This window comes from Molossus molossus, unplaced genomic scaffold (assembly GCF_014108415.1).
Source record: "Molossus molossus isolate mMolMol1 unplaced genomic scaffold, mMolMol1.p scaffold_m16_p_12, whole genome shotgun sequence".
Classification (NCBI taxonomy): Eukaryota; Metazoa; Chordata; class Mammalia; order Chiroptera; family Molossidae; genus Molossus; species Molossus molossus.
In genome coordinates, this window is record NW_023425347.1 from 91,679,126 (window position 1) to 91,698,202 (window position 19,077).

Here is a 19,077-nt window from a genome sequence, read left to right on the forward strand (position 1 = left end):
GGTTAGAGCATTGGCCCATGGACCAAAGAGTTACAAGTTCGATTCCAGTCAAAGGCACTTACCTTGGTTGTGGTTGGGTCCCCAGCCCCGGTCGGGGTTGTGCGGGAGGCAACCAGTCGATGTGACTCTATCACACTGGTGTCTTTCTCTCCCCCCACCCCCTTCTCCCTATCTGAAGATAAAATGGAAAAATAACCTCAGGTGAGGATTAAAAAAATAGGAAAAACTAACCCGTATGGGGATTCATAAATGAATGGCATAGCCGTATAATGGAATATGTGGCTGCCTTTCAAAGTGTTTGAATATTTAACAACATAGAAATATATTCCAGTTGTATTGCTCAGTGAAAAGAGAGGCTACCAGTACTGCAAAGGCCCACCTACTACATTTTCCTGAGTTGGTCGGGGAAAAGTGGAGAGAGAAGCGATAGAACCACAGGGGCACACCCGAACCAGAGGGGCACACCCGAACCGGAGGGGCACACCCGAACCGGAGGGGCACACCCGAACCGGAGGGGCACACCCGAACCAGAGGGGCACACCCGAACCAGAGGGGCACACCTGTGCTTCACTGGTCCACGGGTGATTTTAAATGTTTCTTACCGTTTATGTTTTCCAAATCTTCTCCACTGGACATGTGTTTCCTTTGCAATCCGAAAGTTTAAACATGGATGCTTAGAAAAATAGAAAAATTCCCCAGGGCCAGAAAAGAGGAAACGGGGAGCACTTAACCCGCCACAAGAGCCAGAGCTGGGCAGGTCAGGGTCAGGGTCAGGCTCGGCCGGGGATTCCTGGGGTGCATCGTATATAAGGGCGACCTGCACGGAGGGACTTCCAGCAGCTGGTGCCCCTGCTCTGGGCTGGGATCATGGAGCTTACCCTGCTGTGTGCACTCCTGGTGTTTGCTGGTGAGTGGGGACGGGAACCATGGCTGGGAAGGGGGGAAGGGATGTGGGTAGGCCCTATGCCTTTGTCCTAGATTGAACTGTTGCTACGATCCCTACTGCCCTGGCACCTCAAGTCCTCAATCCTCTGACCCTTGCAAGGAACCACCTGTGCCTTCCAGTCCCCTAGAACAGTGGCTTTGGCTGAGGGATCTGGGTGGCCAAGCTGTGTGGCATGCTTCCGGACAGCTGTGAAGGTCAGAACCAAAGGTTCCGAATCCAGGGGCCTGCTGGGCTGACACCTTCAATACTTTGGACAAAAATGACAGAAATGGATCTCCTCACCTCACCTTATTCCCCTCTGTCCTTTTGACCGAATAATAACTCACATGGACACAGCACTCCATATCCTTAGAATCCACTCATGCTCATGATCTCCCTTGAACCCGAGAAGAGGGTTTGTTGACCGGTGGTGGGAGACGGGGCAACTTCCATTCAACCTTTAGCAGATCAAATGTTAAGATTTGTTGCTAGAAACTTGGCATTTTTATCTTTTGACCATCTCAAAATATGTGCTTTTAGAAAGGACACATTTTTATTTTTTATTTACTGATTTTAGAGAGAGAAGAAGGGAGAAGGGGAGACAGAGAAACATCGATGAGAGAGAACATCAGTTGGCTTCCTCCTGCATGTCCCCCACTGGGGAGCAGGCCTACGACCTGAGCATGTGCCCTGGCCGGGAATCGAACCTCTTGGTACATGGGTCGGCACTCAATCACTAAGCCACACTGGCACGGCAAAAGGACGCATTTTTAAATGTGGTTGTATGTTATCTTGGGACTCCCAAATTCTCCAGAGGAACACACCTCTAGTAAAAATCATTAGGAAAATTACAAGCAAGCTACAACTATTTCTCTCTCAGATGTAAAGAGGCAAAACACACAGATAAACTGGATTCAAACGCTGGCCTTACCATCTTCTGGCCATATGACCTTGGCCAAGCCACCCTATCTCTCTCCCTCCACACCTGTAAAATGGACACAACAGCACCCTCTTCTCAGGGTTGTTAGCAGGACTCTAATGAGAAAATACATAAAATGTTTCACAATTGTAAGTAACATTAAGGAAGCAATAGCTTCACACAGCACATGCAGTAGGTGGTAGCAATGTTACCTCCCACCTGTGGGGGGAACCCTTGGGAAAAGGGCTCCATCCTCCACTGGTGGCGGTAAGATGGAGACACCTACTAAGACAGGGCTGCCGACGAGCTAAGGCAGTTCACCAAAGCCCTCCTGGCCGCAGGCTGAACTCAGTTGCTCAGAGCTGGGCTCACCTCAAGGTAAAACGGTAAGAAATAAGACCAAAGGCATCCCGCATCAAAGCTGAATGGATGGCTTGCTTGTCGAGGGACAGCCGCGTGGTTCAGAGGTGAGATGGTTGGTTTGTGCGTGTATTTCTACGCTGAGATGGAAAAGGCTAGATTTAGGGCAGAAAGAGGCAGGGGGTATACCAACAAGGCAAGAGTCTGAGTTCAGGTCCCTGGTTGACCCACGTGGTGGAGGGACGGTCACTCTCTGGGCAATGCGTTGCCTTTCGGATCCTTATCACTGCCTCCAGATTCCAGAGGGTCTGAGATCATTAGCACCGTCAAAGCTTACAAGTTTCCTCTTGAACATCCCTGCACCTAGAGCCACCATGTCAAACGGGAGTAGCAATGTGGCTTCTCCCACATTGAGGAGACACACTGAGGACACAGCAGGCCTGCAAGTACCAGACACCGCCAGTCACTTTTAGCTCAGCCCAAGACCAGCTCCTGTGGTCTCACCCTTGGTCCACTGCACAAGTCTCTCCCAACCCCCTCCTCCCACCCCAGCCTGCCCCAAGTTGGGGCTCACACCTGGGTACACTATTTAATTTGTTTGGGTGAGCCACACCGGCTGGACTCCATCTGTGTTCCTGGATCATCTGTGGAGTTGCACACACATACATTTCAGTCCCCTTCTTATTTTATCTCTTCCTCCCAAAGTCTCCCTTGAATTCATTGAATTAATATATCTCATTTCTCCTCACTCATCATAATGCATTCCTCTCTCCCGGTAAAATAAATTCCCCTAAGGTCAATTCTAAGCAGAAGCTAATCGGACTGAAATGAAAACTATCCATGAAAATCATTGACTTCTAAATCACGCTGTTTCCCAGAAGAGTCTGGCTCTTCCCTATGCAAATTTCTCTACCCAAAGTGGTGCTGGTGGGGGCAGGGTGCTGAGGAAGCGGGGTGAGTCTTCCTGTTACAGAACGGGGACCTCAGTGGCCAGGGAGGGGATGAAAGCAGACGGCCACGGGTCTCCAGCCCAGCTCCGCCACTTTCCAACTACTATGACCGGGACCAACTAGCAGGGATTCAAAATAGGTTTGTTGTACTGATGTCGGTTTCTTCATTTTCATAAACACACCACAAGTATGTAAGAGGATATGACATTAGAGGAAGGTGGGTGAGGGAGACTCTGAGAACTTGCTATACAAACTTTGCAACTTTTCTATACGTCTAGGATATAACAAAAGAACAGGTTGATTTACAAATAATAGTATTTATCTCACGGGATGGATGGTGTTGATAAATTGCTCCATGGAAAGACCCATCGGAAACATTCATTCGCTATCATTAGATTTTTTAGAGCCGTAGTGGTTGATGTCATTTTGTTATCCAGGGTCACTGGTTTGGTCCAGGTAGAGTAGAGGTGCCAGGCTTGGGGTCCGCTGAGCTCCCCTGAGATTCACGCCTTCTCTGTGTCGCTTGGCTCCTTGGCAGGTGTGACGCCCATCCAGGGTGGGTTTCTGAACCTCAACAAGATGGTCAAACAAGTGACCAAGAAGACACCCCTCATGTATTGGTCCTATGGCTGTCACTGTGGAATCGGTGGCAAAGGCCTACCCCTAGATGCCACGGACTGGTAATGCTTCCCAGGAAGGCCCGCGGGTGGCAATCCTGTCCTGCCTGCACTCGGGAGGGACCCCCTTTCTCTCTGTTTCTTTATTCATTCTGTGAATTCATGTTGGTACGTGCTAGGGATTCTGCCGAGCTCTGAGACAGCCCCCCCCTCCTGCAGCTTGCCTTCTAGAGGGCTCCCCAAAGTTTCTGAAGAGCTCCCCCCCCCCCGTATTCCCAGCCCCTAATCTAATCAGATACCCACACACCTGCTGCCATTGCTCGCTGTTTTTAAAAAGACCCACCTCTTTTTGCCATGATCTCATTTGATCTCCACCCTGGGAATCAATCAGAAGAGAGACGAGAGGCCGGCCCAGGCCCAGGTCCCGTCCCTGACCCACCACTTACAGGCTGTGTGACCTTGGGCAAGTGGCTTGGCCTCCCTGAGTCCCGGTTTCGTCTGTGAAATGAGGATCATCCCAGTATCCCGGCCGTGGGGTGGCTGGGACGCACTCTGTGAGCGTTAGCTAGCATGACCGTGCGGACCCCTAGAACCCTGGGGGTCTTGACTCTTCCAAGGGGGGCTGGGTCCTCCTCGGGCGGGGCTGCCTCAGACCAGCCGGCTGAGGCCGCGTGCTCTGTGCTCCCGGCCCACCTCCTGTCCTCCCCTCCAGGTGCTGCCACGCTCACGACTGCTGCTACCATCACCTGCGGCTGCACAACTGCCGCTGGCAAATGGACCATTACAGCTACAACTTTTCCCAGGGGGCCGTCGAGTGCTGTGAGTGCCTGGGCCCCAGGACGAGCTGGAGACCGAGGAGGGAGTTCGGGCACTCATACAGTGCTCTGTGCCACGGTGCCCCAGCTCCTCGGTCTTCCTCCTGTGTCCGCTGGCGATAGCGGGGCTGTGGAGGAGGGGCAGGCATGGGGGTGCGTGTATGGTGAGGTCCAGCTGGGGCTGTAATCCCTTTAGAATCTGGAAGGCTGGCAGACCTCAACTTAGACCCCAGACCCAGTGAGCAGCTGTGTAACCTTGAACGTGTTGCTCCACCTCTCTGAACCTCAGTATCTTCATCTGGGAACGGAAGATGAGAACAGTATTCTACCCCATGTAGTTAACTCAAGAACTAGAATGGGGGCAGCCAGAATGAGCCTCCCGATGCCCACTGCAGAAGGCATGCGTGATAAGTGACATGGGCTACTGTCTCTATCATTGATCCTCCCAGCAGCCCAGCCAGGACGCGGCCCCACCCTGATGGTCTCCATTTCATAGACCAGAAAAACTGAGCCAAGGAGTGTTTGCGTGGGGTCACACAGCTACAAATAACAGAGCCTGGGTTGGATCCCAGGTCACCTGGCACTGGGTCCATGCTTGAAGCTAGGTGGCAGGTTCATGGGCTGGGAACCGAGTGGACACATCACAGCAGTCTCTGTTACAGAGGGCTTAATAACAACAACAACAACACTAATCATAACCGCCAACATTAACTGAGCACTTGCTATGTACTGAGTGCTTTGCCTTCTTACTTGAATTCTCACAATTCCCCGAGGCAGCACTTATCGTCACCCCCATTTCACAGGTAATGAAACTGGTTTCTCCTGCCTCTGAGTCTTTGCACACTCTGTTCCGTCTGCCTGGAACACTCCCCCCTCCTCTGCCTTGACTTTGCACAGGGAGGCAGACCCTTCCATCTCAGCTCCAATGGCTCTGCTTCCACTGTTGTATTTTCCTGTAGCCTCTGCATGTTTCTTACCTCCACGGAGCACAGTCTGTGACATTCACTCTGTGGTCTCAAATATCTGCTGCCATGGCGGCGGGACCCACGGGTCTGCCGTGTTCAGTCCTGACCCCCAGGCCTGCCATAGGATCAGTGCTCAATGGCTCACTGAGTGGATGAATAAGTAAATAAATAAAGGCACAGTGTCACCCGGGGAGGTCACGGTACATGCCCAAGGTCACCCAGCTGGAGTCAGCGTAGCTGGGAAGGACACCCTAAAGCTGAGTGGGCTTGGCACTGCCTTCAGGGGTCCCCTCCAGGGATGCTCGACCCAGCCCTGGCTCTGTCTCAGGAAGGGACAGACACTGAGCTCCCCCTCCTCCGCCCCACAGCTGACAAGGGGAGCTGGTGTGAGCAGCAGCTGTGCGCCTGTGACAAGGAGGTGGCCTACTGCCTGCTGCGCAACCTGGGCACCTACAATAAAAAGCTGCGTCTCGTCCGATTCTTCAGGTCCCGCTGCAAGGGCCACACTCCCATGTGCTAGAAGAAGCCTGCCCAGCTGTCCCACACGCCCTGCCGGGTCCTTGGAAGCCACCAGATTGCTGACACCCCTGCCCCAGAAGCAGCTAACCCCCTGAACCAGCCTGGCTCCTTGAACATACTCCCAAGAAGGGGGGTTCTCGGCCTCTCCCCCATCACTTACTTTGCCTCTTGGACCTTCTAAATCTTCCCAACTTTGACAGCAGCGGTCTCCTTTGAGGGTGGACTGAGATTGTAGGACAAGCCAAGGCCAGGGAGCCCCAGGGGATGGTGCGTGGGCCAGAGCAGCAGGTGCGGAAGGCGCCTGGGCCGAGGTGCATCCTCCCTGCCACCGCCCCTCACTCCGCAGGCCTCCCCGCGCAGCCTCTCTCCTCCGGGGCCCTGTCCAAGACACAGCCCGAGCGGCCTCTCTAAACAGCAGCATTGATCTTTCTGTCCTTGTGACTCTACTTCTTAAAACCCCACGGCCCTCCTTCACCCCAGGATAGGGCCTCTCGCAGGAGCCTGGGACCTGCACCACCTCTTGCTGTGTCCCTCTCCCCACTAGGCTTGGAGGTCCTGGCGGGCGGGGCCCATGCCTGTGGTGGACTCCTGCGCATCCCTGGTGCCCACATCGGTGCCACGCAGGGGCTCCATAAATGCCTCTTGAGTACAGGGCCGGACGAGAGGCCCACAAGCCCGCGCCACGTGTCTTCCAGGCTCTTTTCCTTCCCTGCTCCTGGGCCTTCGCTCAGGTGGGCTCCTTGCAGGAATGTTCCCCCTGCCGTCTCCAGGTGGCTAAGCCCTCCCCAGGCTCCTCGGGCTCCAAGGGTCGCTTCCCACAGAAGTGTCCCCTGGCTGAGTCCTCCCTGGCTCCCTCCTCTGAGCTCCCATAGCACTCTATGGATCTGCAATTTACCCAGCTTTACCCTGAGTGGCCTTGATCATCGTCTGGGCTTCTCTGATCTCTCTCAACTAGACGGAGCTCCCGGAGGATGGAGGCCACATCTGTCGCATCTTTGTTTCCTCTGCTCCGCCACATAACAGGTGCTCAATGAATGCTTACAAACCCAACGAGCCCACGACAGATAGATGGAGGTTGGGGCAGAGGCTGTTGGTGCCTCACTCAGATTCCCTTCTGGCCCAGTCCCCCTACTCCCAGCTAAGCCAGATGTTGTCTGGGAAGTGTTCACATCTGCCTCATTCTCTTAAGGATTGGCCTTGTCTGCTAGGAACTACCTAGCCCCCCCCCCCCACCACCACCAAGGAGTACGGAGTGTAGTACCATGGAGAGGATAATTGCCCGCCCCCTTCCGTGCAGGAACAGCTGGGTGGTACACTGTGTGTCCCCCTGCTCCTCCTGGGACCCGGCTGAGGATAGACCGCTAGAACCACCTCCTGGCTCGCTTTGTCCCTGGCCTATCCTGTGTACCTCGTCCCTTCACAGGTTTCTCCTGAGAGCACTCCCTCAATAAACCCTTCACTTGCACAAGAATCCTCATCTCAGTCTGGGCTTCTGGGGAAACTGACTTTGGATGGGTGGATGGATGGATGGATGGACGGATGGGTGGATGGATAGCTTTTTCATATAAGGGTCCACAATCTGTCATTCATATGTAAGTAGCTGTGTCTCCAGCAACAGGGCTGGGTCACCGGGAGCCACCCACAACCTCCAGCCTGTGGCACACATACGTGACACAGCTGATGGAGCAGCTCTCCTGTGTGAAGCTCAGTGCCTCATCCGAAGTTGTGTAATAGGAATTAAGAACGATGTGTGCTGAGTTCAAATTCTAGTTATACCACTGACTAGCCATGTGACCTTCCAGGAGGGCTCTCACTTTCCTTGTGTGTGAAATATAAATGAAATTAAGAAGAAAATAAGGCCTTGACCAGTTTCTCAGTGGTTAGAGTGTTGGCCTGTGGTCCAGAGAGACCTGGGTTTGATTCCTGCTAAGGGCGTGTACCTCGGTTGCGGTTTGTCCCCAGCCCTGGATGGTCGTGCGGGTGGCAGCCACTAGATGTGTCCCTTTCACATTGATGTTTCTCTCTCTCTCTCTCCCTCCCACTCTATCTGAACAAAAAATGGAAAAATGTCCTCAAGTGAGGATAAAAAAAAAAAGAAGAAGAAAATAAGATGAGGTTAGTGTATTAAATAAAAGTAAGCTCTTAGCACAGTGCCTAGCACATGGTAATCCCCCTTTCAATGTTAACTGTATTGTTGTTGTTGTTATTATTATTATTTTTATTTTAATCCTCACCTGAGGATGTTTTTCTATTTATCTTCAGATAGAATGGGAAGGAGGGAGGGAGAAAGAGAGAGAACATCGATGTGAGAGGGACACATCAAGTGGTTGCCTCCTGCATGACCCCAACCAGGGCCAGGGACGAATTGCAACCAAGGTACGTGCCCTTGACCAGAATCAAACCCGTGACCCATTGGTCTGTGGGTCAACGCTCTAACTGCTGAGCCAAACCAGCCAGAGCTTAATACAGTATTTTTAAAATTGTTGTTGCTATGTAGCAACCAAATCTGAAGTCACTCCTAAAATAAATCAGGAGGAGAAAATAGTTCCTCAGTGTTCCCCTCTTTCCACCCAGTTCCTCTCTGAGTCAATGAGATCTGGATGCATGATGTGCAGTTTATTCAAGGTCAAGAGCTGGGGACTCTACTTGTCCATTGGAGCTCCCATGTTCCAGGCTCTGTGACTTGGACAGTATCAATGTTGGCAGGTATGAGCATTCATTCCCATTTAAAATTGATCAGCCTGGTGCTCAGAATGGGGACAGGAACTTTCTAAGGTCCCACAACCAGCAAAAGGCAGAGCCAGGACCCTACCCCCGACTCTTCCCACTCTGCACCCCACCCCATTTGTACTAATCAGGAAGCTTCCACCGAAAACTGGGTCTCAGTGGGGTTCTGCGGTGAGGACTCCTCTGCCCTCACAGGACAGTAGGTCCAGGGGGAGGCGGCTCGTTACTGGCTTGTGGTGTCGTTGGCCTCTGCTTTCTGCCCTGCTCTTTGCTGGCCACTTCACTGTGGGCTTGGTCCTCGGGATGGTCCCTCCTGGTGCAGCGATGGCAGCCGTGCTCCAGACCCCGAGCTAGGACATGGCACGTCCCAGCGGAGAAAACACTGGCTTTTCTGTGTCTCTCTCTTTTTTTTTTAACCCTCACCCAGGGACATTTTTCCATGTATCTTCAGATAGAGTGGGAGGGAGAGAGAGATAGATCACACACACACACACACACACACACACACACACACACACACAGATTGCTTGGTTGCCTCCTGCACGACCCTGACCAGGACTGGGGACTAACCACAACCGAGGTACTTATGTGGCCTTGACCGGAATCAAACCTGCGACACTCTAACCACTGAGCCCAACCGACCAGGGCTGGGTCTCTTTATAATTAGCCCTACCACCACCGGCCAGCAGGCCTCCCCCCAGGACTGGCCACCCTAGACCATGTAGCCCCAGTGATTACCCTGGTGTTTAGATTCCTCAGGAGTTATTTACCTCCAAGAGGGGACGGGGTCAATGTCTCTGGGGACTGCTGACAGGCGTGGTGTGAGTGGGCCAGCCCAGGGCTGGGTCAGGAGCAGGCTGTGTCTGTGGGGGTCCCCTCTGTAAGCTAAGCACATAGTAGGGCGGATGGATGAGTGAATGAATGTATCTCAGGTTGGTAAAGACGTGAGACTTTGGACCAAGAGGAGAGAGGGGCCGATGGGGTCTCAGGACAGCCAGAACTGAGTCCCCGATGTAAGACAAGGCCCTCCCGCCCTGCGCGTTCTCATTCTGGCCGATTTCCAATCACTGGAACCGGATAAGAGCACAAAGGAAGGAGAGACACAGGCACCCTGTCTGTCCCCATCTCTCACATAGGAGACAGACAGAAGGACGTGGACCCTGAACTTCCTGTCCCTTGAGGTCAGGTTCTGCAGAGGGATACCAGCGGGACAGGGACAGAGGGGACACTGAACACCTCATAGTGAACCCCTGTGGTGCCCACTCACTGCTCTGCACTACCTCGGGGCATTGTCACCTGTGTTTTCCAGATACAGAAACTGAAACTTGAAGGTGAGTCACTTGATAATAAGTGGCAGGGCTGGGATTCGAACACAGGTCTCTGTCTCCAGGGTCATGTCTCACCCTACCTCCCACACTCTTTGCTAGGACAGTCGGTGACTCAGCCCTGGGGAGAAGAGCCACACCCAGGGACCAGGAGGTAAGGTTGGGCGTGGCAAGGCAGAAAACCTGGTACAGGGGCAGTGAGCAACAATCTTACCGGCCATAACAATGGTGTTCGAACAGAGCACTCGTGTCCAGAGAACATCCCTCAACAGAGCCCCTTCCCACCACCGGCTGCCCAATCCACAGGGTCGCTGGGTCCCGTCCCGCCTTGGGAGCACGGGGCCCAGCCCAGGCTGACGTCCTCTCCACCCCCTGCCTGTTTTTCCAGCTGGATCTTGCTCCCAATACCCGGACTCCGCTCACTCGTCCGGCCTCGCTGCGCTGTGCGGTGGGGCAGGGGCTTCTGTCCCTTCCACCACCCCTCAGGGTCCCTGGAGGGGGGTGGGGGCATTTACACTCGGGGTCCCTGCATCCTTGCTCACTATGAGGTCAGCTGAGAGCCTGGACAACCCAGAGTCAGGGTCTGACTGGTCCTTTCCAGCTTAGAATTCTCTGCTTTTTGTTTGTTTTTTAGTTTTTTCACTTAAAATTAAGAAGAGATTTTAAAACAGTTTGTGAGCCCTGGCCGGTTTAGCTCAGTGGTTAGAGCATTGGCCCAGAGACCAAAGAGTCTCGGGTTCAATTCCGGTCAAGGGCACGTACCTCCGTTGTGGTTCGGTCCCTGGCTCTGGTCAAGGTCGTGCGGGAGGCAACCAATCGACGTGTCTCTTTCGCATCTATGTCTGTCTGTCTCTCTCTCTCCCTCCCACTCTATCTGAAGATGAATGGAGAAATATCCTCATTTTAAAAAAAACAAACCCACAAATCAGCTTGTGAAATCTTGAAGCTGAGCAGGCCGGCTAAGGGATTCCTCCCTGTTCGCTCTCTACCTGGGGCCTCTCCACGAAGGTTCCTCGCAAGACCGGGGTTGTTCATGAGTCCCCTGAACAGGAACGTTTGATCAAACCCTCACCTCTTTTTCGATGAGTGCTTCCGGGTGGTGAGACGTTGGGGACAGAGTGGAAGGGGCGGGCGTGCATATCGAAAGGGGACATGTTTATCACCTCCCAGCCTTCTCTCGTGACTATCACAAATCAGCACCCCCACCCCACACTGCCCTCCTCCAGGAGGCCCTGGAAGTGGGGCCGAAGGTCATTCCCCAGGAGGGCTGCCTCCTCTGGAGTCCCCTCCAGCAGCCAGGTTGGGCCGGGGCAGGCCAAAGCCAAAGCTGTCCCCTCCACTTAAGGACCCAGCCCTGAGTCTGACGGCCAGCGGGACCCGCCCCGCCCTGACACCCCAGGTCAGGGAAACACAGAGCAGAAGGAAGAGGGAGAGATTCACCCGGGAGATCCGGAAACTCCTGTGCTAAGAACTTTAGTTCATTTTCTCATTTACACCTCATTACCTGCAGATGAGGAAGCAGGCTCTGATTAGAACTGTCCCCAGGTCACTCACTGGGCCCGCAGTGGCAGAGGTGGGGCTCTGGGGGTAAAGCCATCCCAAGCCTGCACCCCCGGCCCCTCCCCGGCCCAGGTGGGGACTCCCTGAGGCAGGTTCTGAGACTTCACAGGAATTCCTGGGGGACATTGTTTAAAATGCAGGTCCTGGGGCCGCACACCAGGGGCTCTGATCCTGGGTCTGGGGTGGGTTCCCTGAACCTGCCTTTTAACAAGGCTGTGGAGAGTCTGACAGTTCCGGCTGAGAATCCCATTCCAAAGGGGTGCTGGCTCCCCTCCCATCACTGCGCCCTGTACCTCACGTGTCCTGTGCCGGCACCCTGAGCAGACGGAATCTGTCCCCATGGCCAACCCCGGGGCTGGCCAGCTGGTTGACACCGAGGTGTGTTCATTCTGTGCCTGCAGAGCTCACTGGGCCGAGAGCTGGGTGACCGGCCTCTGCTGCAGGGGCCAGAAAGGAGGGGGTGAGGACGGTGCTTCCCACACCCCAGCCTTTCACACATCAGCTTCCTGAGGCCTGCTTTAATATTTCACTTTACTTTTTTAAAAAGCTTTTCTTAATCTAAATATATTTATTTAAGAAGGAAACATATCGCTGGTATAGGGAAAACCAGTATCACTTGTCATAGACAGAAGGTGGCCATAAAAATAAATGCAACAGCCCTAGCTGGTTTGGCTCAGTGGTTGGAGCATCGGCCTGAGGCCGAAAGAGCCTTGGGTTCGATTCCAGTCAAGGGCACGTACCTCTGTTGTGTTTCACCCCCGGCCCTGGTTGGGGTTGTGCAGGAGGCAACCAGTTGTTGTGTCTCTCTCCACGTCGACGTTTCTCAATCTCTCTCCCTCCCACTCTATCTGAGGACAAATGGAAAATATCCTTGGGGGTGGAGGGATTAAAAAAATAAAAATGAATAGCCTTGGCCAGTTTGGCTCAGCGGTTAGAGCGTCAGCCTGTGGACCGAAGAGTCCCGGGTTCGGTTCCCGCTGGGGCCATGTGCCTTGGCTGCAGTTTGTCCCTGGCTCTGGTTGGGGTCATGTGGGTGGCAGCCACTCGGTGTGTCTCTCTCAAGTCGATGTTTCTCTCTCTCTCTCTCTTCACCCCCCCCTCCCGCTCTATCTGAAGATAAATGCAAAAAAAAATGTCCTCAGGTGAGGATAAAAACAAATAATAATAGTCAGGCTAGTATGGCTCAGTGGTTGAGCATCGACCCATGCACCAAGAGGTTGCTGGTTCGATTCCCAGTCGGGACACATGTCCAGATTGTGGGCCCGATCCCCAGTTGGAGGCATGTAGGAGGCGGCCAATCGATGTTCTCTCTCATCGATGTTTCTATCTCTCTCTCCCTCTCACTTCCTCTGTCTCTAAATTCAATAAAGAAAAACATTAAAGCCCTGGCCGGTTTGGCTCAGCGGTTAGAGCATCGGCCTGCAGTCCCGAGAGACCTGGGTTCGGTTTCCGCTAAGGGCACGTACCTCGGTTGCAGTTTGTCCCCAGCCCTGGCTGGTCGTGCGGGTGGCGGCCACTTGATGTGTCCCTTTCACATCGATGTTTCTCTCTCTCTCTCTCTTCCTCTCTCTCCCTCCCACTCTACCTGAACAAAAAAATGGAAAAAATGTCCTCGGGCAAGGATAAAAAAAAAAAAAAGAAAGAAAAACATTAAAAATAATAATAATGATAATAATAATAAAATCAAAATAAATAAATAAAAAATGTATAAATAAATGCAACAAAAATAAAATTGATATTAGACAGAGAAGGTACATCATCAATAGTTGGGTGAACTAGCAAGCGCTCGAGACCCTTGGATGTAGTCTGCAGGCACCTGGGAGGCAGCGGGTGTTCTTCTCTGGGATGTCCCACGCCAGGGAACAGGGATGAGACCACGGGATCCGCTCTCAGGCAAGGGGCAGGGTGTCCAGGAGTTGTGGGCTGGGAGCCAGGAGACTCCACACTAGACCTGCTTGCCACTTCTTGGATCCATGGCCTCAGAAGGGATCGGAATGTGTCACCCAAAATGTGTCACCTTGGCATCACAGTTATTTTGAGCTGAAGGCAAATGAGGGTTGACAGACACACAAAGTAGTCTCTGTTCTCCCCTTATCAGCCTCAAAGGGCCTACATTTCCCTTTGAAGAAGGTGCCCACACCCCTGTCCCTGTCCTTGTACCAGGAAGAGAAGAACAACTCTTATCTTCATAGATGGGGCATCAACATCAAGATAAATTTGGATAAACAGACTTGACTGAAATAGCCCTCATCTTTCATTAGCGTCTTCCTAGATTTCCTAGTCATTTCCCCACAATGTATTGTTCCTTGAAATCTAAACCTTCTTTTTTTTACTAAAAAGGTAGCTAGCCCCTGAGTCTAACCACTTCTTTGAGTTTCACTCCTGTTTTGTGTACTCTGTGCACATAAATATTAACAAATGCTGTGTGCCTTTTCTCCCGTTAATTTAATTTGCAGGCCCTCATTCACTGCACCTGATAGGGTAGAGGGAACGTTTTTCCTCACCAACACGGGCCTGCAATTCCCCATTAACAACAAAGTGCCCCAGATGAAAGAGCTCATGTCATATGGAAAATTAAGTAAAGCAAGATGAGCAGCAGCAGCCCTGGCCGGTGTCGTCGTCCCGTACACCATAAGGTCCTGGGTTTAATTCCCAGTCGGGGCACGTGCCTAGGTTGCGGGTTCAATCCCCGGTCCCAGTCCGGGTGTGTTCAGGAGGCAAGAGATTAATGTTTCTCTCTCACATCCATGTTTCTCTCTCCCCCTTGCCCTCTCTAAAAAATCAATGAAAATGTCCTGGGTGAGGATTAAGGAAAGAAAAAAGATAAGCAACAATGTATCCATTTTGACTCTACTGGGGGAAATGTGTCACATGAAAAGCTGGTGAGAGAAATGCTGCAGCACAGCAGTCAAGAGTGTGGGTTCAGGGTCCCCCACACCAGGGGTGCCAGCTCTGGGACCTCGTGACTCCCGGGGGTGGGATCTCGGGAACATTATTGAACCCCTCTGAGCCCAGTTTCTTCACCTATAGAGTGGGGGTGACAACACTGCCTTCACCAGGTATTGGGGGAGATGAATACAGACCTCTGGAAATTACTTAGCAACCTGTCTGGCATGTAGAGACCAGCCCGTGGATCACTGAGCAGCTGTGATCAACACCATTCTGGTTGTTGAAAGAATGTTATCAGCTGCGGCAGCACCAACGTCACTGTGTTGATTTCTTCCTTCCCCACAGGGCTGGCCCTCACCCATGCCAGCTGGTTAGAGCTCTGTGACATGATCGAGCAGGCCACGGGGAAGTGGCCCGTCCTCAGCTGCCTCATCCATGGCCATCACTGTGGCTTGGAGGGCCAGGGGCAGCCCTGGTTGCCACCAACGGGTTAGTCTCCCCTCCTGGGACACAGGCGGGTTGGCCAAGATCTGACCTGAAACCTTGCCTGGGCATCATCTGAAGCAGGGGGCAGCCACAGTGATTCCGCACACTCTCCTGGGCCATGGCGGTGGGCTCTGGCGTTCATACCCTTTTGTGCTGCTGTGGTTCCTGGGGCAAACTCCTGACCTCTCTGTGCTCAGTCTCTTCACACAGAGTGGGGAGTCCGTGGTCCTTCCCTCGCGGTTAATACGAGGCTCAGTGGAACCGCGTGAGGACGCTGTCCGCCTTGGGATCTGCGCCATCGTGCCAGGCACCAGGCAAAGCAGTGCGGGTCATGAAGTAGTCCCAATCCCCGTCCCCAGGATGTCCCCGTTCCCACGAGATACTCTAAGGCTGCTCTGTGGAGTCATTGCAGGCTGGGGAGACTGCCCCAAACGTCAGGATCTGAGGACCGGGTTCAAGTCCTGTCACCACGAACTTATATGTGACCTTAAGGAACATACCCTCCTGTCTCCCGTGTCCCCGCTCTGTAACATGGCATGTGTTGAGGCTATATTGGATCATGGATAGAAAACCCCTCTGCAAAGCATACACTATTTAAAGGCCTGGGGTGCTCTCCATAGGAAGAAAGTCTGCAAGCTGAAACGCGTTCGGAGTCGGACTGGCTGTTCAACGTGATAGCACACGGTCGAAGATAGAGAGATGCTCAGAGAAGATAATAGCAGGTTCCAGACAGTTTATTTGAAACCTGAGTAATCGCGGCGTCCAGCAGCTTCGACTTAGAAAAGCAATTGTGCAACCTTCCGGATTAAATCAGCTGTTTAGAATCGATGACTCACCGAGTTTTAGACATAAACACTGTTTGATGCTCTCATCGGGACTTCTCAGGCTTGATAAATGAGTTGGCCGATTTCTAGAACCTGTCATTCTGCAACAAACGGGTTGGTGAGCTTGAGATGTGACTTTTCTTCCCAGACAATCCGTCTCCCCTTCTCCCCAGCTCCTTGCTGGAGTAGCAGGCGGGCGGCGGAAGTCGGCCGGGAAGGGCAGGGCCGGGACAGCAAGCAGCACGATGACCAGGAATCCTTCAGAAAAGGATATGCTCAAAGGACAGCTAGAGCCAGACAGTAGCTGAGGCAGTAAGAGCAGACTGTGACCAGGAGTGATTGCAACAGAGAAAGAGAGACCTCATGTGGAACGGGGCTCAGTTCTGAATACAGAAGGGACTGGTGGGGATTTACAGCCAAGGAGCAGGCGGGGTAGGTGGATGGACAATTGCTGAGAGGATACATCAGGGGTCAGAGGGGATGCTGGACGAACCAACTCAACAGGATTCCTGGCTGAACCACGTCAATCAGACATCATGGGGAGGGGGAGGGGTAAAGCATTTGATCAGATATCCAGGGTGGGGGTTCTGGCTGAACCAACATGACAGGATTCCTGCTCTTGCGGATGCGGCCTAGTCACAAATAGGTCTTAGAGGAGCCCGACTAAAGAAAAAAGGGACATTCCTTCCTCTGCACAGTGTACATCCCTTTCTCGTGTGGTTGCCCGTTGTTCGTTAAGGATCAGCTGGCCCGTGTGTTGAGACTTGGTTGTAAAGGATATTTGCTGGGTGGTGCAGCAGTCAACCATTGAATGGGGGAATTTCTATGCAAAGAAAAAGAGACATTAGTAGTTGGAAACCCAGTTTCTGAGTCCAGGGGGCAGCGCCCCGAGAAGCTTTCTAGCTGCTGGGCTGTAAGCATCGTCCGAGGACGGAGTGAGGACAGCAAGCCGACGCGTCTCCTGGTTCGTGTCTGCGTCTTCGGTGGTGGCACCGGGTGTTCGGGTGAACTCCCTGAGTGGCCCGCACACCAGCAGGCATGGAGGTTGCCCATGCATGGTCTTTTGTGGAGATTTCTTGGAAGCTGATAGCAAGAGGCGCAGCTTCTGCAGCCGGGCCCCTGGAAGAGGGCGGCCGTCGTGCTCAGTGAGGCCGAGACAGGAAGGCGGGAGAAACTTCCATTTGGAGCATTGTAGCCAGATGTTGGAGAACCCACACGTGCTCTCTAGTTTTCCATGGACACCCGGTTTCTCTCTGCAGTCACCTCCTAGTTTGATTAAAGATAACGAAGGAAGTTACTCCTGTTTTCAAAAGACGACTCTGATCTCAATAGATTATTTAAAGGCTGCAAGAATGGTCATTGACCACATAGGCTCTTTGTTTTTGTTTTTAATCCTCACCCGAAGATATGTGTCTGTTGATTTTAGAGAGATAGGAAGGGAGAGAGAGAGAGAGAGAGAGAGACACCCTGACTGGGACTCGAACCTGCAACCTTTTGGTGTCTGGGGTGACGCTCCCACCAACTGAGCAACCCGGCCAGGCGACCACATAGGCTTTTTTGAGTTTGCATTTCTGGACCCTTTTATAAGGAATCTCAGACCAGACTTTTAAAAGCCTCTTGAGGCTAAGAAGCTAAGCCTGGAACTCATTCCCAGACTTCGCCTTCAGTTTGTATGGATCTGGGTGAATTCTCTTCTCAAGGTCCCCAAGACACCCTCATCGCCTGGACTCTCCAGGAAGTGACCTTCCTTCTCACCTGTGAGACTGAAGCCCCATGAGCCAGGTACCAAAGCAGTGTTTCCGAGAGGGCTTTGTAAGCTTTGGCTCCATAAAGTCACCCTCAGTTCCTTGAAACTCTCGTCACGCCTGAATCCACGCACACCATTCTGAAACACCGCATCCCAGTCGAAGCCCCGGTCCCACAGCCGGTGTTCCCAGGTGTCCTGGTGCAAGCAGAACAGCGCTATTGCCATGAAAATAAGAATACTCAGTAAGAATTTCTGAACGTTGGAAGAATCAGGTAAGGAGAAAACATAAATGTTTCATATCTGTTTTTAAAAGTGTAGTTTACTAAATTGTTACAAGCACAGCTACCTTGAGAGATAAGGAAAAGGGTTCCTTACACCGGGAAAATAAAATATTTAAAAACTGGCCAGTGTGGCTCAGTGGTTGAGCGTCGATCTATGCACAAAGTCGTCGGTTTGAGTCCTGGTCAGGGCACATGCCCAGGTTGTGGGCCCAATCCCCAGTGGGGGGCATGCAAGAGGTGGCCAATCGATATTCTCTCTCATCGATGTTTCTATCTTTCTCTCCCTCTCCCTTCCTCTCTCTCTGGAGATCAATAAAGAAAAAAAATTAAAATAAATAAATAACCAGCCATGTTGCACAAAAACCATAATCACCCTTCATCAGTCAGTCCCATGTAATTCATTCTTGTTCAGCTTGATCGTGGGTTAGCAGTTTCACAAACCCGTCCGTCTCTCACCGGTTGTGAAGATCCTGCCTCAGCCCCGTGGTTTGGGCTCAGGGTTACCCAGTCTCTCCCTTGGCCCGACCCTATGCCCATTCCGTCCCTTCCAAGGTGTTCATTCCAGGGAGTGTTCTCTGGCACATCTTTGGCACGCTAATCTTCTAGAAGCGGCTCCATCACGGTGGGTGCCAGCCTGTAGCCGAAGCCAAATGCTTTCAGAGAAGAATCAGAGTAAAACAACATACATAAGAGTAAAATGGTTGTGGTTAAATATCTGATATAAGTTCATTTGACACATAAAAAGTGGCTATTTCTGTGGCACCGAACATTTAAATATAATAACTGGAAATATGACTGATGACATTCAATCAGGACGTGCCATGGACAGCAAGGACATTGGCCATTTTCTAGGAATTGACGTCATTTCCGAAATAACATTTTACACATACAAAGATAACTTAGCAAAGGTTAAGTATCTTTTCTTATTTGACAATACTTTCCACGCAACTTAACACATCAAATCAACCAAATTATTTACAACAGCTCTCCTTTGGGTCCGGGTCCTCTGGGAAATCTCAAGTTCAGTTCAAGAATAAGAAGATTTCGCTCTGGCCAGTTTGGCTCAGCGGTTAGAGATTCGGCTCGCGGACCAAAGAGTGCGGGTTCAACTCCGGTCAAGGGCACGTACCTTGGTTGCGGCTCGTTTCTGGCCCTAGTCTAGGCCGTG

The 19,077-nt window shown here is 52.3% G+C and overlaps 1 protein-coding gene across 1 annotated transcript; it reads left to right on the forward strand.

Annotated features, from left to right (window-relative positions):
• Positions 1–831: 831 nt before the first annotated feature.
• PLA2G2D (phospholipase A2 group IID) lies at positions 832–6,539 on the forward strand. The gene is made up of 4 exons (XM_036257147.1): positions 832–907; positions 3,693–3,834; positions 4,484–4,590; positions 5,920–6,539. Exons 1-4 carry the CDS (start codon positions 868–870, stop codon positions 6,069–6,071), a joined length of 441 nt encoding a protein of 146 aa, XP_036113040.1. The 5' UTR covers positions 832–867; the 3' UTR covers positions 6,072–6,539.
• Positions 6,540–19,077: the final 12,538 nt, after the last annotated feature.

Excerpts from the sequence above, each read along its gene's own strand:
- PLA2G2D (XM_036257147.1), top strand. The coding sequence starts at position 868 with ATGGAGCTTACCCTGCTGTGTGCACTCCTGGTGTTTGCTG. Across the intron at positions 908-3,692 it reads TGCACTCCTGGTGTTTGCTG|GTGTGACGCCCATCCAGGGT; the intron begins GTGAGTGGGGAC and ends GCTCCTTGGCAG. Across the intron at positions 4,591-5,919 it reads CCAGGGGGCCGTCGAGTGCT|CTGACAAGGGGAGCTGGTGT; the intron begins GTGAGTGCCTGG and ends TCCGCCCCACAG.